Consider the following 27,347-nt stretch of genomic DNA (forward strand, 5'->3'; position numbering starts at 1 on the left):
GTTTGTAGCGAGAAAGGGAAGTCTATTTAAGGTGCCTATACAGAAGAGCGTACTCATCGTGCTCCATCCTTCAACAAAAAAACTGGTTTGAACTCGTAAAAGGTTCCCACATAATCGTGCGAGCTCATCGTCGTCTATCTTTGGGCAAAATTCGGGTTTTTGCTCGTAAAGCGCGTGTATAACACTTTGACCTTTGAAAACAAAACTCACCCCGCTTCCATCTCATTGAGATACCGAAGCGTTCCTGGAGGATGGGTGTGTCTGGAGATTTTATTAAATATCTTCAGAATAATAAATAAAAATATTACATATACAGGGTGATCAGCGAATAAGCCCTTATTTCAAAATTAAATATCTCTACAACAAAGATCAATAGAATTATGCGGTAAACGGTACGTTTATTAGCGAAACTGTAAGAATGTCGTACAGAAGTTTCGAAAATTTAGATTTTTTTTTTAATTTTTTAAATTAAAAAAAAAAACAAAACTGGAGATTTTAGGGTTCCGAAAATCCTGATTTGTGTGAAGAGAAACCACTGCATTCGCCTAAAGTTACTGCATGGGCTGCGGTATGCGCCAGAGGCATTATCGGCCCCTTCTTCGTGCGAGAAACGATTACTACTGAACGTTACGTTACAATTTTGGAACAATTTGTCAGCACACATGGTGCATACCGCAGCAACTTTAGGCGAATGCAGTGGTTTCTCTTCACACAAATAAGGATTTCCGGAACCCCAAAATCTCCAGTTTTGTTTTGTTTTTTTTAATTTTAAAAAATTTAAAAAAACAACTAAATTTTCGAAATTTCTGTACAACATTCTTACAGTTTTGCTAATAAACGTACCGTTTACCGCATAATTCTATTGATCTTTGTTGTAGAGATATTTAATTTTGAAATAAGGGCTTATTCGCTGATCACCCTGTAGATTGCACATATAAATTCACATATAATCAATGTTCGTCAATGGACGTATCATAATATACGGAGGAAGAAATTAAAGAACTCCGAAAGGTATAGCCGCCAGATCACGCGCATCTTATAGTAAAGTGTTGATTTGAATGATCGTCGCATCGCCAAGACTAATTAAGATTGATTGTCTCTGGAATATAATCTCAATTTACAAGTTGATTAGACATTCGTCAGTACAAAATGTCGATAGGCGCAACGTCGCTTGGCTCTCAGTAGATGAGTTTCAGCGACGAGGCGCAGATCGTATATTCTAGTAGGGTCCGGGCGAAAGCACCTAGCTGGTACATAGTCGTCATTAGCACCTCGTTTACGCTTCGTGCCAACCCATTTCGTGTATAACCCTGCGGACTCATCGTCCTCCATCTTTAAAAAAAACTGGTTTTCGTCGTAAGGCGCCTACGTAACCGTGCGGGCTCATCGTCCTCCATCTTTTGAAAAAAACTATTTTTCACTCGTAATTCCTAAGTCGCCTGTATAAACGGGCGGATTCCTCATATTCCATCTCAGGGCACTAAAATCAGTTTCACAGTCGAAGTAACGTTTAATCGTTCGAAAAAAAGGCGGATAAGGACCAGCGATTGGCTGTAGTGATGACTCTGACGCCACACTTCACTCAAAGATGGAGGATGAACCAACCTGTAATTGTCAAGAAGCCCTCGCCACTCCAAGTCACGTACAATCGTTGAAAAAAAATAGAGCAGGATAAAAAACAGCGATTGGGAATATCGACAATACTGCCGTCATAATTTGGCGCAAAGACGGCTGGTGAGTAAGCCTGGGATTTCTAGGAGCTTTAAGTGCATTTACTCTGCGACAGAGCTGCAGCGTCGAAGAAATTTAGAAAAGGAAAACCCCTTGAATAATACTCGTTCAAAATTTTCGTGTGTATTTACATCCGAAACACCTCCCAAGATAATGCCTCCGACGACTTCCCAAGTCAATGTCCTCGAATTCAGTTTTTTTTTCTTTTACAGTCAGGGATCGAATCCGTAAGAAAGAGGTTCCTTCATGCAGGGGCCCCCAAAAAAAGTAAAAAAAAAAGGGGCGTTAAAGACCCTGTAAAATGAAATCGACCCTCCCAGCGTTACTATCTTTATCAGTCGATATCGCGTAGATGTCAACCGCCGACTTCCTATCCATCCTCGACTGATGTTGATACGTTAACTGCGTGATAAAGGTTCGAGGTTCTTCAAGTTAACTTTCGGATCAACTTCCGAAACCACGACCGTTGCCAACACGACAAACATTAAAAAAAAAAAAAAACCCCATGAAAAACATGGCGGGCGATGTTATCTCCGTCGATACCGGATGCGGAATTTTCGAGCTCTTCCCTCTCCTCGAGTCTTCTTTTCGACACGTTATTATTTTGAAATAACATTTTTCCTTCAAAGGGTTAAAAAAGCAGTTGGAATAACACGCCAGCAGCTGTCGCTGCTGCTGCTGTTTCTAAATATTGATGAATCGAGCGTTTGTTGCTTCTGTATCAGTCGAGAATGGCCTCTTTATTTCGGGTAGTTACTGACACTCATGTCACTGCGTATCTGGCTTGTGTTGCAGTGGGGAAAATTATTTTTCCGATGTTCCCCGACATGGCTGTCGATTCCGATACCGAAACTGATTTTTCCAAATATTTGCTAAATAATTTCACTTGGAAATGTCGTGAGGCCGTGAATAGCTCACCAATGCATTTTTACCCATTTATACCCCCATTAGGCGTGCGTATGACCGGGCCTTCCACTAAGGTAAAAGAAATCAACCGGGCCGCGGGGTTCCAAAGATTGAGAACCACTGCTCTAGCCGCTACGTAATTTTGATTTAACATTATACTGTCTCTGTGTAAACTGGCTTCCATTTCTATCTCAACCGTCAGAAAGTGTGCGAATAATTTCCCCAATTCATTTATTTCTTTTCCAGCAAATTATTGTCAGCAAATTATTATTTCTCCAATTTATTTATTTACAACGGTCCGCAAATTATTTGCTCTCATTTATTTATCTATTACCCGGTATACAATTTTTCCCCTTATTCATTTTTTGCTGGTCCGCAAGTTATTCCTCCCGTTCATTCATTTCTCTGGCCCCCCCCCCCCCAAATCCACAAATTATTACTCCCATTTATTCCTTTTTTGCCGGCCCGCAAAGGATTTCTATTATCTATTTTTTTCCCCGATCTCTCTTTCATTATTTATTCACTCATTCATTTTGAAATTATTCAATGTGTGAAATTATTACTCATTCATGAGTGAAATTATTTCACTCATTCATTTCCTCCTGATTATTTTTTGCCGGTCCGCAAGTTGTTTCTTGCATTTATTTATTTTTTCCATGCTTATATACTTTTTGCCAGCCCGCAAACTATTTGTAATAATAATAATAACGTGATCCTCACGTATTCCCAAGGGATCAGCATGATCCGTCCAGGGAATTTGTTAGTATTAGTAAACATCCATGCCCGAACCCAGACCTGCACAGTGAGAAGCTAGTTCCCTAACCACTCGACTGCCAGGCGGCAAAACATGACATTAACATTTTTCATGTTAATTCATTTTCCGCCGGTCCGCAAATCGTTTCTACTATAGCGGTTTTGCTCATACATGCGACTTGTCTTCGCTCGTGGTAACTTCCAGTGTCCTACCGGTCTAAACACAGATGCGCCTCTGAGGAACTTCTGACGAATTAGTATGTCACAATATGCCGATTATGTGTTCTGTCCCTAAGGTCAATTTTGTTTCTGAAGAATTCCTGTCATGTGTTTAAGAAGTGGTACCATATGCCTTTTGAATCCCGGATTCGGATACAGACAACTCGACAGGTTATTTTGCCTTTTGATTTGAATTCCTATTGTTTCAGCATTATCTAAACCAAGCTAATAGATGCGGCGACCTGGAATTTTATTTCATTCCAGGACTTTTCCTATCTACTACTTGTATGTTCGCGAAAGTGGTTAGTTGAGCCTGTTTTCTTATTACTCTCAACTTTTATAATTTTCGAATTTTTTATTTGAATTTTTAAATGAAATCTTCCAATGAAACACAAACACTGAATCTCAGTACGAGCTATTGTGACAAGAAAACTCCTTACCTACACTTTGTAAAATCGTAAAAAAAAATTAATCACTTTTATGATGGGTCAAAAGTTTTTTGACATAAACAAGAATGCAAACAACTAATAAATAGTCAAATTCGTCATGTTATAGGCATTATTATTAAATAGAATGAGTCAACACTTCATTCGAACACCTTTGGATTGTATAACTACTTGCCATATTTTGATATGGATTCAATAAGTTTGTCCCATGGAACCAAAAACTGTTTCAATGATAGATCTTTTCCAGGATGTGGGGGATCATGGGCACTAGACAAGCCTGGATCCAACAGGTTGAAGTAGATGCCTTAACATGTGAAGGCCCGTGTTCAACATGGAATGGATGGATTTGGAGGTACGGAACTAACATTAAGCAAAATCCCAAGATACGGAATGATTTATCAAGATCCCAACGAGAGAAATATTACACGCTTTTCGAGCCAAGAGTTCCAAGCGTGCTTTGCTTATCTATCTACCTATCCGTTAATGTTGTTAATGTTAAGAAAATATATCCAATGGTAATAAGCATGGGAGAAACATGGAGAAGCTGGAGATATGGAACTTGGATTTGAGCCATGAGCTTTGGGTGTATGGAAGTTGATCTTGATCCCAATTGCTCGTTTTATGATTTGTTGCTATGACGAAGTGCGAACAGTGACTCGCTTTGTTTCGGGCTATTATTCAATCCAACGGGACCTACCACTCCGTTATCTAGGTTTATTTTTCTGGCTTTTTTATGGAGACTTTGTAGACGAGATTTGTCTGAGAAAGACTTGTTTTTTTGTTTTGTTTTTTTTTGCTTCCTCGAGAGATAAACAGTTTTAACCTGAGAGGAACGAGATTAATAAGCGAGACAGACACATATAATGATGATCCATTGGATTCACCTTCACGGGATGACGATGACTTCTCTTTTAAGGAACGGAGCTGGATAAGTTTTGTCTTTAGTCTCTATTAATATTGGACTTGATTATTTTGAATTTGTTGCTGTGCGGGCGGCAGTTCGGTATCATTCCGTTATTTAAACGATATTTCTCAGCAACAGCGGCACGTTGACAAGATTTTTAAACAAAAATAGTTCATGCGACAAGATTTTTTAATTAATCTGAAACAACTAATACATAAAACATGATTTGCCAACAAAAGAAATAATAAAATAATTTTTCGAAACAAAAATTCAAAAAAAGTTTTTCAACAAAAAAATTAACCCCTGTACGATCAAGGACGTAATATTGCGTCCAAACGACAGTGGCATAAGTTAAAAAAAAAAAATCAGTTTTTTTTTTCTTCTCTCCCCTCATCACCGCAAAGCTTTGTTGCAACCCTATGAAAAAAAACCAGTTCTTTTTTTTACCTCCGTCATGTATCCTTCCACTATGTACATCGAAAAGCGAAATAGAACAGATAAGTGAGGGTGAATATAGAAATCTACTTCCTACCTACTCTATTGCCCGTATATAAGTAGTATATATATATATATATATATATATATATATATCTTATACTTATGCATTATACTGTTTTTCTTTCATTTGTTTTTTTTTTTTTCATACTTTTCTACTTTTTCCGTCCTTCCTTTTTCCTAACATGCGGTTAGGTTAGGATAAGGTTTCCATACTTATCAATTCGTCAAACAGAGATCATCCGCATTTCTTGCCAATCTCTTGTAAGCGAACCGGTTGAAAAAAGATTTTTCAAGAAAGACTTATACTTGTGTACAAGATCATTATCTTTCAACAACGATAGTTTGTTGAATAAGACTTTTTTACAAAATTAATTCGTGAAATACGATTTCTCAACAACGATAGCCTAAGATCGAAACAAGAATTTTTCACTGTGAAGTGCACATTAAATGCAATCAACAAATTGCCTTATAAGTCAATGAATTTCAACAACAATGAGTATCAAGTCAGAAGCTTTGAAGAAGAAAACAGACGTATCGTATTGCAAATATCTCCAGTATGCGTAAGGCTTTTGCCTACTGGAGACTTTTGTTTAACCCTTCAAGTGGCAATGACGGGATATCTCGCCTCCGTGAAAGCCTCTTATTTTAGCATCGACACGCCCAGATATTTTGTTAAAATGATTTCACAATGAAAGAAACTTTTTCCCTGTAGCCCTTAATTTGCACCTGCTGAAAATTGGAAGGAAAAACCTACTCAATTAAACAATATATGGCATTCTAAAAAGGGGGTTTAGGGATTTTCTAATTGCCGCTTAAAGGGTTAAAAAATATAGTAGTCACAATCTTTTATCGTCGTTTCTGTTGTTATTTTCCAAACACATTTTTGAATAATTTGATAATTTCCATTGATGTAAAACGTGTCATTTATCGATCGAACAGGCTGCCGTGTACCATCCACCATCACATTGCGAAGAAAGATCTCGGCGATACAGCGACGATTCGACACACAATGCTAGTCCTATCAACGGTGAGAAAAAAAATTCCATTTTCTTAAATTATTTTCCTGATATAAGATGTGTTATTATTAATTTATTCGTACTGTTATTATCGTGGTTTTTTCAATCCAGACTATTTTCAGAAAAGACAATACCTGCGGAGTGAAAATTTGCATGTAGTAATTCTTTTCCGCTCGCGGTTCGTATAATTACCGTGAAATAAGATGAGATAATACGGAAAGCTCCACGAAAAATTATCGCCGAAAACCATTACCGATAATGTGAATGAACGAAACGGGGTTTCATGTAAATGGTGTAGAGAGATTATTAATTAAAATTGCGAAATTACTTCATTTAATGTATTTTTGAGTTGTATTAATGTATTAATGAGTTTTCTCGCGTAAAATGTAGGCTGGAATGAAGTTTTTCATGCCGCCTCTGGGCTGTGTTTTCATCAACAGTTTTACTCGCTGTGATTGCTTGATGGTTGGTAGCAGAGGTGGATTTCAGTCGGGTCCACAGTCACAGACCCCCCCCCCCCCACCGCAGTGCAAAAACTGGTTTTGGGATGTGGCTGCGCAGAATCGACGACCATTGAAATCACCCGCGTTATGCTAGCTACACCTCAAAACAGGTTTTTGAACTGCGAAAGTATAATGGGTTCTGCAGCGTTATGGTTTTGCCGTCTGTGGGCTATACACATACCTTACTCTCTCATTCCAGTCCCATTTTCTTACCATTCATTCCTTAAATTTGCCATCCTAGCTATAGACAGTTTTGCCCCCGTTTCTGTAAATACGTCTGTCTCTGTATCAGATCTTTTGGTCACTCTGTCCCTAAAGCAGATCTTTTGGTCACTCTGCCCTTAAATCAGATATTTTGGTCACTCTGTCTTTAAATCAGATATTTTGGTCACTCTGTCTTTAAATCAGATATTTTGGTCACTCTGTCTTTAAATCAGATATTTTGGTCACTCTAGTCTCTAAATCAGATCTGAGGGAGATATTACTGAGCCATTACTTTACTGAGATATATGAATTCGAAAAACAGAGGAAATTTGGGGGGGGGGGAAGGAACAGCGTTAAATGCGCGTGAAACGGTTTTTTCTGTTTTCTTCTGTTTTCAAAACAAGCATTTTGTTTTTAGTTTTTTTTCCCCAACTTTCTACCATTTTTCGAATTCGAATATCTCAGTGAATATTGCACTTAAAAACAATGATTTTTTTTGCTGGCATCAGGAGAGACGGGGCAACAAGTTTCTGTGTTTTAGGGCATACGGAGACTATATAGAAAATTAATTTTTGTTATTTTAATAACTATACAACCCCTTGAAACATAAATGATATATATATATGAGTAGTACACGTTATTTGGAAACGTTTTCTAACTCGAAGCATTACTCTAGGATTAACGGTTCGCCAGTAAAATGCCATACCCCCCCCCCCTCCGTTTGCTATGTACACTGTGTACCTGGCAACTCAACTATGAGAAAATAAAATAACAACTTTTCGAGCATGCGCAATTAAAACTCACTTACTAAAAATGCTCATATCACGTTGAATAAAGAACTATCAAATTTTCTCCAAGACGGACGTGGACTTTTGGAAATACTATAGTGCATATGCCGTTGATGAACTTTTTGAAGGAAACGCCGTACTCATTCAAGGTGATCTGTACAAAGCATGTGACCTTCTCGTAAATCGCTACGACCTGAAATCTTCGTGGTGCGATGATGAAAAAGGAGTTGTGTGTACCTTTTTCGTTTCTATTAAGGTGGATATCCTTCTAGATCGAGTCGATTGATAAGAGATGCGTGTGAGTGAACGGAGCAGCTTCTCCCCTCCTCGTCGAGAACGACATGTCTATTTCGACAAACCGTGATATCCATCCTTCACGAGAAGAAGCCAAAAAAGAAAAAATGTCCACGAACCGAAACGGATAATGAGATCGCAACAGCAGATCTGGATCTACTCTCATTAGGGATCGACGCTAAGACAAGTACGTCGCTATTTCGTCGAGACGTCATGTTAGACATGACTCTCCCTGATGAAGATAGGCCATCTCTTGACAATCAACACGCGTCACTCTCGTCATAGGACCTTTTGCTGGGAATCGCTCTTTAGCTTGGAATAAGTGGAAGTCGTTAGTAATAATTCTTATATAAGAGAAGTTGGGAAAATGGAAACTATAGGCAGCAGCTGAAAGAGAGAGCTGAATATATTGCGTAAATATTTCTTCTGGGAAACGGCCATCAAGACTTCCTGAATGGGATTGCGTAAGTAGTGGTGAGAATCCATGTGAGAAATGCTAACGCTGTGTCCAAGTCTAGGCAAGGCCATCCTTACCAGACGCGTGGCTCAGGGTGAAAGTAATAGCGGGGACCAGAGCGTCTTGATAATTTCGCAGTCGAAAAAATGCTTCGGGGCCCTTTTATCCCCGATATTATATATATTTTGTGTAAGAGTTAATCGCCTTCACAATTGATGAAAGAAATAATTCCAACATCTTAATGAATGAACGAACGCCAGAACTCTGTCACAGGACTTATCCTGTTGTCAAGATCTCTTCCAGCACAGCTTCGTGACGTAGTCTGGGAAAAAAGGGGATAAAACGCCTATTTCTCTTCAGCACCTATGTAAATTGAGAATTAATGAAAAAAATTATAAAGAAAATTAATGAAAAAAATTATTTCAAAATTTATGGAAGCAGTAATTCCAGAGTTAATGAAAATATCCAGTCACTGAAAGCAATAATTCTAGAGTTAACGAAAAAATAATTCTAGAATCAGTGAAAGAAATAAATCGAGAATTAATGGACGCCTTTAGTGCTGCTGCCACTCAGTTTGATTCACGCTGTTTCTTCACGACCCCCCAACTCGAAACAAAATGCATTAAGTCGCCATGGGCACACATCAATTTTTGTGAGCCCTCTATTTCGGATGAAATAGGGTAAATTTTTTAATACTTTTTTTTTTCACTTCTCTCACCGTGAGTGCGGGACCCGATGCGACCGCACACCCCCAACCTCGTAGTACTAGCCTTCACAGTCACCGCTAGTGAGAAGTGACTGGTACACAAATTCATAATAGGAACTACGCCATTCATTAGTTGATTGAAAACTTATAAATAACAAATATATATACCTTACTGTAATAGCAACAGTTATATTCATAAGAAACAGCACCAGATGTCCCTAGTATATACGTAAAAACTTGATTTATATTCAAAAACTACCATATAAAACTGCAATATTCGTACATTACTTAACACATATTGTACTAAAATGTCCTTAAAAAAAATCATGTCAATAGGTGGCAGCAATTAGATAATTTTTACCAACTTTCTCAGGAGTAACTGTGAGACATCTCGCCTAACTTGATGCTTTTTTATACTTCGAAAATTCCGAGATAGATATCTCACACTCCTTAGAAATAAAGTGCAGTGGTCTTCAACCGCCGTCTCGCTTTACTGCCAGTCCTCAAAAACTTTCGTCCAATTCATGTAGCCGCTTCATAATTTCAGATTATTTACCCTTTAAACGGCACAGCAGAAATCACTAAACCCTTCAAAATGTCACATACTTCTTAATTAAGTACATACGCTTTCTACCGATTTCTAACAGGTATAAACGAAGAGGTATAGAGGGGAAGTGTTCTGTTGAGAAATCAACTTTACAAAAAAACTGGGCGCATCAATGCTCAAATAAGAGGTTCTTAAGGAAGCGAGATATCTCGTCATTGCCAGTTGCAAGGTTAACGAATAAAATGCCGATTTTTCCCTATAATCTATTCACGATCAAAAATAAAAATACTTGGATCTAGGAGACCACGGACTCTGACTCATCAAAGCCTTTGATTCGATAAGCCATCATTTTTTTTAGCAATCAATTTCAGCAACATTCAGAAAATTTTTCTGCGATTCTTGGCAATTTCTGCGGTGCTAATTGCGATGCCCCGTGTTTTATCGGCACCGACAAACTCAGTGTTCCGTATTAATTCCGTTAAAAATACGGTTACCTTCTGCTCAACCAAGTAATCATTATTGCGTTCAATCACTACACATTAAGTTTGCCGAAATCGAGTCCTGGTGCTTTTTCGTGGAAACCAATTAGGGTAGTAAGTCTACAGCAAAATTTCTCGGAACATTATAACAGATATTTTACAATGAGAAAAGTCACCACGAATCAGTAGTCAGTTCAGTAATCAGAAAAGTCAGTAACGAAGTGAACTATTCAAAATTACCATTGCATATGTGCATAGGCGTACGCAAAAGTTTCACGAGGGGGGGGGGGCGCTTTCAATTTTTTTTTCTCATGGGGGGGGGGGTTACGTTTTTTTCCGGCAAAACAAAACTATAATGTCCGTTTGGGGGGGGGGTTAGAACCCCAAACCCACACCCCTTTTGCGTACGCCAGTGCATACGTGGACGATTTCTTTTAATAGGAATTGTGTAGACCTCTCTCTGTTGATGAAACGCCCTCGAACCTGGTTCCTGGTACAACAACCTGAACAAACCTAAGCTGCTTTTCCCTAAGCTATGTGTTTATTGCTTGAATTTAAAAGTACAAGGACTGACTCATCAAGCATTTGACTCGATAAGTCAGTGTTTCTCAAAGTGTGCATCGCGTCGCGGCAAGCTAATGATATTGATTTGTGTGCCTATTTATATGCTTCAATGTGGTTCTTTTATAAGTATGAAAATACTTAATAAACTATTATGGGGAACCGCATAGGAACCATGAATTGGGCGAGGGTGCTGCGGGTGACAGAAGAGAATGCCTGCGATAAGTCATCACGTTTTTTTAGAAATTTATTTTAACAATTTTTCAGTGATACTTGGAAATTTTTTCTGTGCTAATTGGCAATGTCTCGCACCGACAAACCCAACGTTTCGTATTTATTTCGATGAAAATATAGTTTCATTCTGCTCTACCAAATAATCATTACGGCATTGAATCCGGTCCTGGCGCTTTTTCCTGGAAACCAATTAAGGTAGCGAGCCTACAGCAAAACTTCTCGGAACGTCATAACCGATATTTCACAGTGAGGAAAGTCACCATTACGAAATGGACCATTCAAAATCACCATTGCACATGTAGACGATTTCTTTTGAGAGGAATATGGTAGAACTTGATGAATTACCTCCTCGAAACACCGATTCCTCACAACAACCTGAACAAAACCTAAGCATTTTTTTTTTCCTTCTCCTCTCAGGCTATGTGTTATTCGCGGTAGCTGAACGTGACTAAAGGAGAATTTTTCTTTTTTTCCGTTATACAGAAAGTCGAAAAAAACAAAATGTGTGCCATATTCTCGAAGATTCTTGAAGAAAGAGCTTTTTCCAGGGGGGGTTGAGGACGGAGGATAGAGCTTCCTGCCAAGAATTTGAAACTTAATCCGTCTTTTCCAAGGGACAAACTTGTCTTCGGGATCAACCCTTAAGGGAACCATGAAAGAAAGAAAAAATATATATAGAGGGTATATATGAAGAGAGCTATTTGATTTATGGGGTGTGCGGAACATACCAGTTAAAAAGGGACAACTTTGTACAGCGCTAAAAGCTATGTGTAGAAAAAAATAAAATCTATTACATGGTTGATATCCGTGAGTTGGACATCACCTAAATTACGGTACCGTAATTTCTTCCGCTCCTCTCCCATTTTTTTTTTTTTTTTGCCCTTGGGTTTTACTCTGCACACAGATGTTATTTAATAAGTACATTTTACTCTTACATATATATTTTGTTGGTTACCAAAGGAAACTTTTCACATGGTTATATCGGGGCTTTAACATTATGGGCTTGAAATCTAATACTTTGGTGAGATTTAGGCTCGGCATGATTTGCGACTTTCGTTGTTGTTTTTTTGGTTTTTTTTTTTTCTTATGCGGTAAATTTTAATTTTGAGAGCCCGTAATCCCGGGTCTGGGTTGAGATCCCGTTCCGAAATTACAGAAGATTTTTTTGAGATTTTTATAGTTTGGTCCTCATTTGCAGCGGGGCCGGACAAATCCCATGTTTGCCGATTCGACTGAAAACTTGGTATTGTTGCCTAGAGTTTCCTTTGTGTAGTTACTAAATTGCAGGATGGGAGCAAGCAGCACGAAATATGTTTGGAACTCGTAGCAGCATATCTGCCAGCATAGAAAGAGGATCACTATGCCCGGAAAAAAAAATCAAAAGCAGCATTTCTTTTACCTTTTTCTTCAGGTTAAAATTTTTTTTTGGCTCCTAAAAATATTTCCTGGTGCCTAAATTTTTTTTTTGGTGATTTTTCCAGCCCTGATTTACAGTACAGTTTTGAATAGATATGATACATACAGTGATGAAGAACTGTACTTAGTTTCTACCGGAAAGGGGACGTTCAAATGTTTACGTCAGCAAATAAATTTTTTGAAATTTTTACCCCCCGTCATCAAAGTTTCACCACCAGCTCTGCCCCTCCCCCGAATCCTAACGCATATTGGTGGGATCAGAGAAGTACGCGGGGGGGGGGGGGTAGAGGGGCTTGTGGGCCCCCCTCCCTTCCCCAGAGGATCAAAATTTTATTTTTTGATGCAAAAAATATTTTTAAAAAATTCGCGAGAAAATACCTCTTTATAGGTTATTATAAAAAAATTCTTTTAATTTAAATGCTATTTGAAGGCTAAGAACTCAAAATTCCTTTTTAAGAAGTTCGCTGCGACCCATGTTAAATCCTTGGCCCGATGACCAAATATGGCCCTTGGGGGTTTTCGTTGTGTCCTGCCCCCCCCCCCAAACCTAATTTTGTTAAAATGAACTAAGCGGCACATTTACAGTGGTTGTGTGTGTGTGTAATTGTTAATTGCGTATTTTAAGTGAGCAATATGTGTGTATGCTAAGTAAGAATTCCATAGCATTTAAAAGGCGAATGGCACATTCACAGATCCCCTGTCGTGAGAATAACTGTTTCGCAAACAGCACTCAAATATACCGATTCTTTTGATTTTTGGGGATTGAGAGTTTTGAGTTGGAATCTAACGATTTGAAAATCTTGTTTGGAATTTATCGATTGGAAAGTTTTAATCTATCGATTTGAAAGTCCCCAGTTGCCACTTATAAATTCAAGAAAATTTCCAGGTTATAATTACTAATTGAGTTCTGTGTTGTTTTGTATCGATTTTAATATCTCCAGCGGTTATCAGTTGGAAAGTCTTCAGCTTTCATTTATCGATTTAGAATTTTTGTGTAATAATTTATCGATTTTAATATCTCCAGCTTCTATTTATCGATTTGAAAGTCTTCAGCTGCCACTTATCAATTTGAAAAATCTTCAGCTTTCATTTACCAATCAAGTTTTGTCTTGTAATTTATCGATTTTTATGGTTCTAGCTTTCATTTATCGATTTGAAAAGTCTCCAGCTGCCACTTCATTTACCAATGTGAAAGTTTCGTGCAGTAATTTATCGGTTTTATGTCTCAAGCTTTCATTTATAGATTTGAAAGTCTTCAGCTTTCATTTATGGATTTGAAAAGTCTCCATCCGTCACTTATCACTTCGAAAATCTCCAGTTTTCATATAGTACCAATTTGGAAGTTTTGTGTTGAAATTTATCGATTTATGACTCCCAGCTTTCATTTATTGATCAGATATCCATCGTCAAGATTAATAATTTATCAATTCAAGAGCTCCGCAAATCGATTCAATGCTTCAATATCGTATCCGAATGCTTCTCTCTGGATTTATTCTAGTTTCATATCGGGTCTTCAAAACCAGAGTACATCATTACTCCTCAAGTTCTAATTTAGAGATTTGAGAGCCTGTATCTAGCTAGCTGAGACAAAGGATGGAATCCTTGGAATACCCTAATTCATCCTCAAACACTGAGGAACATTTTATATTGCCATTTTTTAACACTTCGTAAGGACACGTTGCTCAAAAAAAAAAAAATGTTTAAAATAAAAAAGCGGAGACATCATCACAGCGCCCTCTTTTCCAAGTAAACACATTAGATGGCTAATGCTTGGTGGCTTAGCTGCTAATACAACATTTTTACGACCATATTCCATCACCCGAGAAGTATTATTTTGAAAAGTGCGGAATATTTGTGTCGTTAAAACTGCTCCGTTTCATTTTCGAAACTAAAAGGGGGGTGCGGGTTTGGGGGTACCCGAAAAAGTAGTATATAGTAATAATAATAAATAAATAAGCTGGATGGGGGAACCCCGGGCAATAAATCGCTCTTGACGGCGGGAAACGACGGTTTTCTTGGCGTTATAATTCTAAGAGGGGGCTTCAAAGGAAATGGGGGTTCCCTTTTGGTGACAAATTTGATGGCGAGAAGGTGCAAAACTACACGCTCTGGAGTCCTTTGAGACTGGGCTCACTCCCCGCACCGTTCATGTGTGTGTTTTTTAAACCCAGGTCTAGACCTCTATCTTTTTTTATTATTATTTTACGCAGCTTTTATTTAGTTTTTGTTAGCGAATGTATCCACAAATTTCTGATGTTCATGTTCATGTGATATCAAGGAACCTCGAGCAATATTTTCAAATAACGACAGTTGTTAAAGCGACTGCCTGCATTCGAATCTCTCAAAACTAAAAAAATTGAAATCATTTTCATGTGTTTTCATTTGTAAGTGCAGTTAGTCTGGAATTCAAAACACTTCATTTCCATCCCAATAAAATTTTTTGCGAATTTAATGCTCTTAATCTGAAAGTGAAACATTGGAATGCGTTTTCTGAGGATTTGTGTTCCTTGTTTTTAACATTTTCCAAAATGCCTCTCTTTAAAACTTTCCGACTGTATTTTAACCCTTTCAGCGGCAATTCCGAGATATCTCGTCAAACTTGGTTTGCTTTATTTCAGCCACTACGAAATATTTCGGCTTCTAAAAATGCGTTGAAGGTATATTATTAAGGTATTTAAGGGGTCCACATACCTCTTGACATGGGAAAAAGTTAAGATATCATTAAAAATACTATTTAAACATTGACTTATAAGACATTTTTTTCGCATATTATTGATTGAATATATCTTATGCTGATATAAAATTTTTTAGAAATTTTCAAAACAAACATTAAAAACAGCTTGCGTTCATGATAAAATGACATGACATCAATGTAACCATACAATATTGAAATTAAAATGAAGAAAAAGGTTCATTTTTTTTTTCATAAAATGAACTAAAAGAGTTCAGATCCATGCCATAAATATTTGATTTATAAAAAAAACCTATTTTTTTTTTTAATTTAAATTTTAAACTAAATTTTATGAATGAGTCAATGAAATTTCAATCCTTTAGTTCATTTCATGAAAAAAATTAACCGTTTTCTTCATTTTAATTTCAATATTGCATGGTTACATTGATGTCATGCCATTTTATCATGCGCACAAGATGTTTTAATGTATTTAACTGAATTTTTTTTTAAAATTAAGTATTAAAGATATGCACAATTTTATACCAGCATAGGATAGCATATTTAATCAGAAATATATGAAAAAAATTCTAATAAATCAATGGTTAAATAGTATTTTTAATAACATTTCAACTTTTCCCCATGTTAAGAGGTATGTGACTCCTTAACACGTTTTTCACCCCCGCCCCACAACTAATCAGCTGTCAGTGGGCGGAGGCAGCTCTTGTTTAAAGTCAGATAAGAGAAAAATCGAGAAAAATAGATATTCTACGATTTTTTTTTCCTCCTTTCTTCCAGCACATCTAAGAAATATACACTCTGTATAAATAAGGGGCCGTTCAAATATTACGTAAGAAAATTTTTAGCCATTTTTGACCTCCCCCCCCCCCCAGTCAGCAAAAGTCAGCAAAACGCTGACCCCCATCCCCCCTTGTCAGCAAAATTTCGTCATCGGCTCTGCCCCTCTGAATCCAACTCATATTTTCATAAAGGGTGGTTGATGACGTAAACATTATAAAAACCCCCGCCCCCTTGTCATCAAAAGTCAGCAAATCAGAAACCCCACCCCTCCTCCCCATCAATGATGACGTAATACTTGAACGGCCCCTAAGACAAAAAGATTTTTTTTTTTCCAAAAAAAAATGTATTTCTCTCCCTATAGAAATAAATCCACACAGGTCATGGCAGGTGTTTTTGTATTACAGTGAGGGAAATAATAGCGATGGGTGGAGATAATTTTCTTGTTGAGGGTGGAAGCAGTTATATCAGCAACCAAACATTTGGATTCAAAAATATCATCTGCACCACCGCACTTTCGTCTGTAACCACCGTTTCGCAACACTGAAGATACGATTGAGACCAAAAATTAGAAGTAACCAGATACTTGATAAATCGGGGTCAAGCACACATTTTGGCACCCAGTGTGATGTTTTAGGAACGGTTAAAGAGCAAGTTTGGCAGGCTCTCTAGTCCAGTGAACGGAAAACTAGATCCGACTGCTTTTTCCCGCTGTTGCGGCCCTTTGTAAAAACATTAGCAACCCCTCACCCGAGCTAGAACATCAACAAGCGTGACTGGCTGGAGATGAAACCAGAGCGACTCGTGATGCCTAATTTGAATTAATTACGGCAAATGGGATAAATCCGGTTGTTATACAAAATGGATTTCACCAAAATGCATTTACTGTGTGTGTGTTCGCGCTATTTAAAAACACGTTAGCCGAAAACATTAGAGAAATATAATCTTCATTATGAACGGGTATACATACACTTCACACGACATCTGTAATGCACATAAACAACTATGCACATGATGTTTTTATTGAATGAAACATTTGGAGCTTTTCGGAGTTAATGGAAAATTCGTGTTACTAAGTTAAGATTGAAAAAAAAAAAAATTGGCAGTAGACTAGGTACTCGCCTGCAAGTATTGAAGCTGTTTTCAATACGTAAATTTAGTTAATTTATTTTTGATCTCTTTCCAACCAATAGAGAGCGCTGACTTTCCTAATGAAAAGTAAAAGTCTTAGATATTGTTATCATTGTGTAATTAAATATAATTTTCATTTCATTTTCGATGTCGGATTTATTCGAGAAGCTTCATTAATACTGATTCTTCATCAGCCTTCAATGTAAAATGACAATTGAATTGTTCCCCGCATAATCGGATACCTCGCTTAATCGTATATTGTGTGCTGGAATTGTTGATATCCTAATTAAGTGGGACCAATTGTACATTACTTCAATATCAGCGTGACCAAGCAGCGCCTCCTAGGGATAGAAGGCCTCTGCACTGTTTGCCATAAACGTCATTCAGACTACCTAGCAAACACATTTTGAAACACAGCATCCTATTTCGTTTCTTCTTATTTTGGCGTAGAATATACCTGATTGGCTCACAAATACCGCGTGGTGATTTTATGTGGGGCATAGAAATCGCCAAATCTGAGCCAGAGATAATTTCTTTTCCTCCCAACGATGATACTGGCACGAGCAGGGAATTTTTTCCCCTGAATATTCTGAGGGAAAATGGACTACTTACTGACGTCACAAGCATACTGCGGAGGCCTTCTATCTCTAGGAGGTGCTGGACAAAGAGACCCATTCCACGTTTCCCGAATAGTGCATCGCGGAAGGCTTTGACGATACGGTAGCAATCGGTTTTCACACACGAGCGCACACACGCACGCACTCACACAAACAAGTGTCAGGCATGTTTCCCGAAAAGCAGGGCCGCCTTACCAGACGCGTGGGCCCGGTGTGAAAATAATAGCGGAGCAAGAGTCGTCTTTATAATTTGGGGGGGGGGGGGGCTCCTTAACCCCCGATTTTATGTATTCTGTAAGGGGGAATCGGCGCACATAGAAAACGCAGAAAAATTTCCAACAACAAAATATAGGCACAATTAAATTTGAATTAACAAAAAAAAATGTAATGAAAATTTCTGACTGAAATTTTTTTTTAAACTGATGTGAAAGGAATTATTTCAAAACCAATTAAAATTTGGACCTAATGCAAGAAATTGTCTGAGAACTAACGTGAATTCAGAATCGATGAATCAAAAATGAGAAAACAATTAACAGAGATAACCCCAGCATTCCTGCAAATTCAGAATAAATGAGAGATATATAATTCAAGAATTTATGAAAACCCAGAATATACACTGCTGGCCACCGTAAATGCAACACCCTGAAGGAAGCGTGCAAATAATATGAAATTTACAACATGCATTAGCGGAGGTGAGATATGCAAATGATTAGAATTTCAGTGCAGACGCACATCACGCGCGCCTGTGGCGCCACTTCAAAGCGCTATTTAAGGCTTGGAGATTTCGACGATTTGAAGTACGGCAATTGTGTTTTTCTTGTGGTTTTTTCAAAAAAACGATCATCTTTTGATCAAGTATCCGAGTTCGACACAGGAAGGATAGTGGCCTACCGAGATTGTGGATTATCTTTCAGGGAAATCGGTAGTCGTGTTGGACGAAACCAAACAACTGTGATGCGGATATGTGATCGTTGGATGCAGGAGTGTACGACGGACCGACGTGTTCGATCGCATCCACCTCAGTGCACCACTTCACGTGATGACGGATCGCTCAGCCACATCACGAACCATAGCACAGCACATTCAGTCTGTACCGCATCATCCAGTGTCTGCGCGTACCATTTGACGCCGTTTACAGCAGAGTGGTCTGTCCGCAAGACGTCCATTGCTTCGTCTACCCTTGACACAGAACCACAGACGTCTCCGCCGCCAATGGTGCGATGAAAGAAGGATGTGGACGGCACAATGGAATGAAATTGTCTTTACTGACGAGTCACGCTTCTGTCTGCAACACCACGATGGTCGGATTCGAGTTTGGAGACACCGTGGAGAGAGGATGCTGAACAGCTGCGTTATGCACCGCCACACTGGTCCTGCACCGGGTATTATGGTATGGGGCGGTATTGGATATCACTCTCGCACTCCTCTAGTACGCATTGCCGGTACTTTAAAAAGCCAGCGCTACATCTCCGAGGTGTTGGAGCCAGTTGTCCCTCCTTACCTTCAGGGCTTGCCCACAGCCATATTTCAACAGGATGATGCGCGACCACACGTGGCACGCATTGTCCAAAGGTTCTTCGTCAATCGCCAGATTGAATTGCTTCCCTGGTCAGCTCGCTCTCCGGATCTTTCGCCGATAGAAAACATGTGGTCCATGGTTGCTCAACGATTGACCCAGATTACATCCCCAGCTGCCACACCAGATCAACTTTGGCAACGCGTGGAAGCTGCTTGGTCTGCTGTACCCCAAGAACACATCCAAAGTCTCTTTGAATCAATGCCGAGGCGTGTGGCAGCGGTGATCTCCAACAATGGTGGCTACTCTGGCTACTGATTTTGGCAGGAACCACACTTCACAGAAGTCTATAAATTTAATCATTTGATGCTTGGTCAACATGTTATCTGTTAAATAAATATTGTTGCGATATCTCTTGTCTTTCTTGGTGTTGCAATTTGGGTGGCCAGCAGTGTATATTCCAGAATTTATGAAAACCCAGAATATATATTCCAGAATTGTTGAAAATCCAGAATATATATTCCAGATCCAGAATAAATGAGAGATATTTAATTCAAGAATTTATGAAAATCCAGAATATATATTCCAGTCCCAGAATGATTGAGAGATATAATTCAATAACTAATGAAAATCCAGAATATATATATTCCAGAATTGATGAGAATCCAGAATATATATATATATACCAGAATTGTGATGAATATATTTCAGAATCGAGAGAGAGAGATGAGAATCCAGAGAGAGAAATCCAGAATATAAAGAAATACTTCTGGATTTGATGAAAATTCAGAAATAAATGAAAGAAATAATATTCCAGACCTGATTAAAATTCAGAAAAAATACAGAATAAATGAAAGAAATACATTCACAATTTCCGAAAGAAATTATCATTACGGTAAGTGCAGGGCCCGGTGCGACCGCACCTGCCGCACCCCCCCCCCAAAAAAAAAGGCGGATCTGCCGAAAAAACGCACGAGTAGTTCGGACCAAGCTTTGGACTTGCTGGTAAAAAACAGTTCTTGGGTCCAGTTACGATTCCTTTCAACACGGCCTCCTCTAATTTCTGGAAGGTACTTTTCAAACCCCTACACACTCCATAACAACATAATAATTGCAATAGCACAGTAAATTTCGACCCCGGCCCTTCTTGTTGACATACAGGCGACTGCAGAACGGCAGGAATCTCAGAGAGACACGCATGGAAATGCACCATTTCCTTAACCATTTTCGCAACGTCCTCTGGGTCGGTACCGGGTGATGATTCTTATTTTTAGCCAATGAATAATGACACGGTAATGGTCGGCCGTCAGAAATAAAATATTCACTGTAGACATATCCTTCCTATGTACACCTTAAACTTGTGGTTTACGACGGATAGCGCTTTTTCGAAAGCGTGTGGGGAGAGGGGGGTCCCAGAATAGCGATTAGGACTGATTCTAGACTGTGTTTAGGAGCCATTTAGCACCTCCGTGTATTTTCACAGCCTATTAGAAATGGCTTCTTTTCTCACAACAACCGCACTTCCATATGACTTTTTCCCCCGCCGCGTAATAAATTGTAGGGCGTAGGAAAATGTCAACGTTTGCCGACGGAAAAAAAAAGCCACTATAACAGAACTAATGGCTTCTGTGGAGGAAGGAGCTTCGGAGGGCCACGAGAAAGCTGAAATAAATGGGGAGATATTTGGTTCGAAACCTCCCTTTTAGCTCCATTTCATGGGGCTAAATTTTGTTTTCAATGATTTCACCCTTCACGATAAAAGAGTAGAGTACACAGGGCTCAATTTGGACGTGAGAGGGGGCAAGCCCTAGACAAAGCAAGAATTAAAGCCTTTTGTAGAGCCGCCCTTTTAGGGGGTGAGCAACAGACGCGGTCGCACCGGGCACCCGCTCTCCGCGAGGCCTCGCTGTCACGGTCAATTATTGGAGACTGTCACCAATTATTAAATTATTTCATTCATTAATTCTTAATTTTCCACATTTCTGGAACTATTTATTCCTTTGAGTCTTAATTGCCATCAAATGCGGAATTATTTCATTAATTCTGTGTTTTCATCAATTCTGCATATTTTTATTGTACCATTAATTTTTAATTTCCATTAATTGCAGGATTATTTCTTTGATTAATTTTGAAATGATTCCTTTCATCATCTCTGCAATTATTTCTTTTATCGATTCCGCAATCTCATTGGCTGTGAATTTTGATCAATTTCTGGAATTTCAGTTCCAGCCCCAATGAGAATTCAGACCCAATGAAAGAAATTTCTTCCAATTATTTTTAATTCACCAATTCTAAAATTTTCATTAGTTTAGGAAATTGTTTCCACTCATTAGTTCAAAATTAGCTTCAGGGTTGAATTTTCATAAATTTCTGCGTTAATTAGCATTTAATCGCGAGTTTAAACTTTTGTGCATGGATATTTCTCAGTATTTCTCTGTATATTCTGGAGCAATAGATGCCGATTCTACTTCTTCCCCCCCCCCCACCAATACAGTCGAATCCCGTTATAATGAAATCCAAGAGACCGGAAAAATCACTTCGTTATAAAGGAATTCCAAGTTTTCGCACTGTTCTTATCTAAACTTATCAGGGGGATTAGGAAAAGTGTTTGTTAAAACGAGATTTTCGCTATAACGATATTCGGGATTCGACTGTATATATAAAATCGGGGCAAAGGGAATCCTGAACATTTTTGATGAAAAGAAATTATTTTCGCACCAGGCCCGTGTCTGGTAAGGGCGGCCCTGGCCTCTTGGACCCGGATCAAAGATGTTTAATTTTCATGCGAATATACAGGGTGCATAGGTCACAGCATGCACCTCAAATTACTGGCAAACCGTTGATCCTAGAAACCTAGATGCGTACTTCCAATTGTGAAAAGTATCCAAATAACGTGTGGACCTGAGATGGCATTCATGTTGCAAGGGGTTGTGTAGTGATCAAAATTTGAAAAAAATAATAATAACTTCTTATACTGACACCCTGTGCTCAAAAAACTAATTAGAAAGTTATTGCCCTGTCTCTACCGTGACCAACAACAAAAAAAAAATCCTCGTTACTAAGTGCAATATTCGCTGAGATATTTAAATTCCTAAAAATAAAGAAAAGGTGGGGAAAACAACATTAATGCGGTTATATAAAACGCATTTTTCCCCCATTTATTCTTTTGTTTTTAAAAACAAGTTATTTTTCTCCGAACCTGATGCGACCACCGATAGATGGCACTTTCATTGATGACCTATAACCCGATCGGTTGTGAATTTCTGAATGGCCATAAGACCTGAGTCGGTAAAGTCGTTGCCTGTAGTAAGTGATAATACAAAGTACTTTATGGTGATATGGTTGAAGAAAAATATCAACGCGCAGGTGATGCGTGTATGTTATATATTCACCGTATTTACTCGCATATAGGACGAGGTATGGTTTCAGAGATCTAAATAAGGAAAAACTAGATTTTTCAATGCAAATCCTTATTTCGTTTATTCTCAGATTAATAGCATGAAATGCACGTATTAAAGCAAACAATCGCGTGTTCTTTTAACGCTCATCTTTCGTCTACTCTAGAGTTCCCAAAGTTTTTGTTCCACTCGTTCATCAGCAATTTTTTCCGCTCCCATTGTTCCAATTCAAGCTAACCCATAGGATCCCACGTGTCCCGGAGCTTCTACCGTCCCCTCCCCAGAGCATTCCATCGCCCCATAGAAGGCGATGTTGTCAACTTTGGGAAGCACTACCCACTCGGACTCTCACTCCACAAAGCATCATCCTCGGCGAGTGCATTTGAAATACAGCATTTCCTGAAAGGCTGGCTTTGTGATATCAGGTCTAGAGAGGTAAACTCTTCCACGCAACTGTCAATCAATCGGTTGTTTTTATCATAAACACCCCCCGAGTCCCGATGTGATCACATTAAGCGGCGTACACTGTACTAAAACAACGCAACGAATCCCTCGATCGCACACATATGGGACGGCCTTTTAGGATTTTGAAGTAACAAATTCAACAAATACCTCGCCCTATAGACCAGTATATACGGTATGTTATGGTTAAGGGGGAACACTCAAGTGATCTTTGACGCGGATCACTTAACTAATCGGGAATGTGCCGCGGATCACTTGAGTAATCTGGAAAAGTGCCGCGAGTAACTTGGGTGATGTTGAACTGCACTGGGGGCCGCTGATGTGCTCCAGAACTGTGCCACATGTCACTCAAGAGATTTTTTTAATGTACCACGGACAGCTTAAGAATTCTGGGACTATGTCGCATGTCACTTAAGTGATCTGCGAATGTGCCACTTAAGTGATCTGCGAATGTGCCACTTAAGTGATATGCGAATGTGCCACTCAAGTGATCTGCGAATGTGCTACTCAAATGCTCTGGAGAATTGTTCCACTGATCACTTAAGAAATCTGTAAATGTGCCGCTTAGTTCATTTTTACAAAATTAGGAATGAGGTAAATCTCATACATCTCTCGTACATCTCTGATCCCAATATGCGTTGGGAGGTAGGGGTAGTGCTGACAAAATTTTGCTGACAGTGGAGGGAGGGTCAGCGTTTTGCTGACTTTTGCTGACGGGAGGGGGTTCAAAAATAGCTAAAAAATCTGCTGACGTAATACCTTGAATGACCCGTCATGGTTAGGGGGAAGCGCAGATGATGATTAGGTAGACATCATTCGTTATCCCATTGAAATCAGCTTTTTCTATCTCTGGCGATATCAGAATCAAGTGAGATTGATATCCGCACGACAAATCAATTGTTACCACGAATTAGTTATTGTACAATTTTTTGTCATTAATCATGTGCCATATATGATGTGCGTCAAAGTTGAATTTATGTTATTTCCATTTCTCAGCCGCCTGCGAGGCCCAGAGCAGCGCAGTGTCCAGCCTGGACTGCCTGTCACTTATCGTCGAAAGCATCAGTCCGAGCACAAACGGCCTACTCACAACCGTATCTATGGGATCAGAGACGAGGCCTATTTGAAAAAAGCATCGCGACCGATTCGTGGATCAAGCCCATTACGAGATGCCAACGAAGTGGCCTTTTATTGATGTATATTATGTACATAATACAAGGACAGACTGTCTCAAAACAAAGACATACTTTGTGATCAACACGAAACAAAGTGCATGTCCATGCATCAAAAATATTAATTTGATGATAGAAATTAATAAATTATGTGCATAATCATCTCGTCTCTAATTCATGAGTTTATCAGTATTTTATATAAATTGTATTTATATTTTTTCTAATAAAGTGTTCAGGTATATTTTCAAAGGTCCTCTTAAAACAGTGTTTCCCAAAGCGGGTGATGCAATGATCCTGGGGAGTGTGGCAGAGACTTTCATTCTCTTTCAAACCGAGTACAACAATGTATGGGTGATTTACTACCGAGTGAGTTGTGCTCGAACTGTGTGTGTATGTGTGCCTAACAGTCTGAGTGTGTATGTAGTGCTTGATTTTTTCAGTGCCGCCATCTACATTTCAGAAATGAAGTGAGTGGTGTGTTACGATCGAATTACATTAGTACTGTTTGTAGGTCTGTTGCTCTCTGTGGCGAAGGCTTTTTAAAGAGGAGGTCGGCTCGCATTCGCGCCTTGAAGTGGCAGAGGCTGTGGGTGATATGTGGGATCCCATGAGCTGTCCTGTCCTAAGTTTGGGACGGGAGTCCCATAGACAAAAAAGGTATGGTGCAGAGGGAAAATTTTAGGAAACAGTTCTATATACAACGAGTGTTTAGGAAGTGGTTCTCAACCTTTGGAAGCCCGCGGCCCGGTTTCATTTATTTTTGTAAGTGAAAGGCCCCGGCCAAATACAAGACTAATGGAAAATAAATGGGTGAAAATGAAAAGGCAGATCAGTCGTGGCCCGGTATGAATGATGTCACGGCCCAATACCGGGCCGCGGCCCGGCTGTTGAGAAACACTATGTTAAGGGAACTCCTTGAACATACTCAAGGGTTCACTCTACCACAGGTGTTTCACTGTTGAACTGTGGAGAACCCTAGATTTTCACACAATAGCCTTTCCGGAATCCCTCAGTACCTGCCTCAGGGCCCATGATGGTGACGGCCTTGCATAGAGACCCTCCAGAAAGAAGTTCACTGAACCTTAGCGCAGGGGGGATCCGGAAATCGATCTTAATTTAAAATATTTTTCCTCACTATGAATTTACTCAAAAAATCAATTCAATAAGTGAAAAGGGTCTCACTCTGGATGAGGGGGCGAAAGGCTCTGAACAGTGAAGGGGGGGGGGCCACGGGAAGGAAATATCGTCCGGAGAGGGGCCTAACGGTAAATAAAAATGGAATGACACTGCCCTGGAATACCCATATTGTTTCAAGTGTTCGTAGTTGCCATTTTGGTCAGCTGGGGGAGCATGCATTTTGTGTGGTACCCCCTCATCAAGTGTCCGTGACGTCTAAATGCAAGTGTGCTCAACCTTTGGGAGAGTGCGGGTCACTTTATTTGTTTGAAGACGGCTCGCGAGGCACTTTACCGAGTTATCTGGGACTGCTCCCCGCAGGTCACATAAGTAATCTGTAAATGTGCCGCATGCCCCTAAGTGCTCAGCAATATTGTGCTGCGGCTTACTCGAGTGATCAGTAAATACGTCGCGGGCCACTCAAATGATTGATAAATATGTCGCGGGTCACTTAAATGACCTGGGTATGCGTCGGGGGGCACTCAAGTTATCTGTAAGTGTACGTGGGTAGCTTAAATGAAGTGGAACTGTGCCGCGGGTTATTTAATTGATCTGTACAATATTTTTATTCAAGTTGAAAGGGGACGCCCGGACTCCCCGTACTAGTGAAAGTGGCCCTGAACACCGGGAAGACACGAAAATTGAATAAAGTGCATTTCATATGAACGAAATGGATTTTCATTCATTTTTGAGCTTCTTTTAAAAAATATATATATTGTTAGAGATCCACGTGATTCAAAATTGTGAGATTTGTGGCCCGCGCGGCTCCGAAAACGAGTGACCGTAGCCTCAGAACATGGAAGTTTATTCAAGGATTCCTCAAGGAGGTTGAGAAATGGTGCTTTTTCCTCTAATAAAGAGCTCTATCTTTCATCTCCGAAATAGGAAATAGCAATAAAAAGAGCAATTTTTTCGGAAGCTTTTCCATTCATACCCCGAAATTTATACCCGAAAGCACAAAATAGAAAAATTCCTTTTATACGCAAAATTATATTTGTGCTTCGTTGATATATATCCACACGAGCAAATTGAAAAATATATATTTTTTCCACGGAATAGATATTCCCTGATGTCATGGGATGTCATTTCCCATGACGTTTCCCCGGGAATAGATCTTCCTCGATAAAATTTTATTTTTGGAACAAACAGGGATACTAAATCCGGGATGAAATTCCAGGAAAAATAATCACCCCGCGGTTCTTTTCCGTAACAGAGCTACGCAGCTGGAGGTAAATTTTCAGTTGCGTAGGAGGAAGAAGTTACAATTTTTTTTCGTATTACAATTCGATTATTATTATTATTATTCTCGGAAACAAAATAAATCTTCTTTTTTTGGTATTTTAGGGATTTTTCTTCCAATAATAGGGAAAATGAAATATTGCTAGGCCATTGGAATTGTTTATTCTGCATTTTGGTTTTTATTTAGAATTTCTTCTTCAGAAACAAAATGTTATAAATTATAATATTATATTATATTATATTATATTATATAATATTATATTATATAATATTATATTATAATTATATTTTAAAATGAATTTTTTTGAATATTTATTTAACATTGAAATTTTGTAATTGTTTTGAGATGATTTTCTGGTGTATGTGAATAAAGTTTTTAATTGAATAAAATTTATTTGAAGATTCTTTTCTATATTATCAGTATAAAATGTTCGGAAATTTTAAATTTATTTCAAAATTTTTCTGAAGAAAATAAAAATTTTAAATTTATTTGAAAACCAAACGTTTA

General features: G+C 38.8%; 1 protein-coding gene across 3 annotated transcripts in view; it reads left to right on the forward strand.

Annotated features, from left to right (window-relative positions):
* Positions 1-24,586, forward strand: part of LOC149065923 (uncharacterized) — an 81,815-nt gene extending 57,229 nt beyond the window's left edge. Inside the window, exons 5-6 of one of the 3 annotated variants that reach the window (XM_089253341.1) lie at positions 6,397-6,484; positions 24,249-24,585. In XM_089253341.1, the coding sequence (XP_089109467.1) occupies positions 6,397-6,484; positions 24,249-24,379 (219 nt within the window). In that variant the 3' untranslated portion in view covers positions 24,380-24,585. Of the gene's footprint in view, positions 1-6,396; positions 6,485-24,248 lie in introns of all 3 variants that reach the window. The other 2 variants (XM_089253339.1, XM_089253340.1) reach the window with 2 other exon arrangements.
* Positions 24,587-27,347: the final 2,761 nt, after the last annotated feature.

The sequence above is a fragment of the Pholcus phalangioides genome, unplaced genomic scaffold (assembly GCF_987345545.1).
Source record: "Pholcus phalangioides strain wild (caught in Gottingen) unplaced genomic scaffold, Ppha-v1.0 ptg000037l_1, whole genome shotgun sequence".
Classification (NCBI taxonomy): Eukaryota; Metazoa; Arthropoda; class Arachnida; order Araneae; family Pholcidae; genus Pholcus; species Pholcus phalangioides.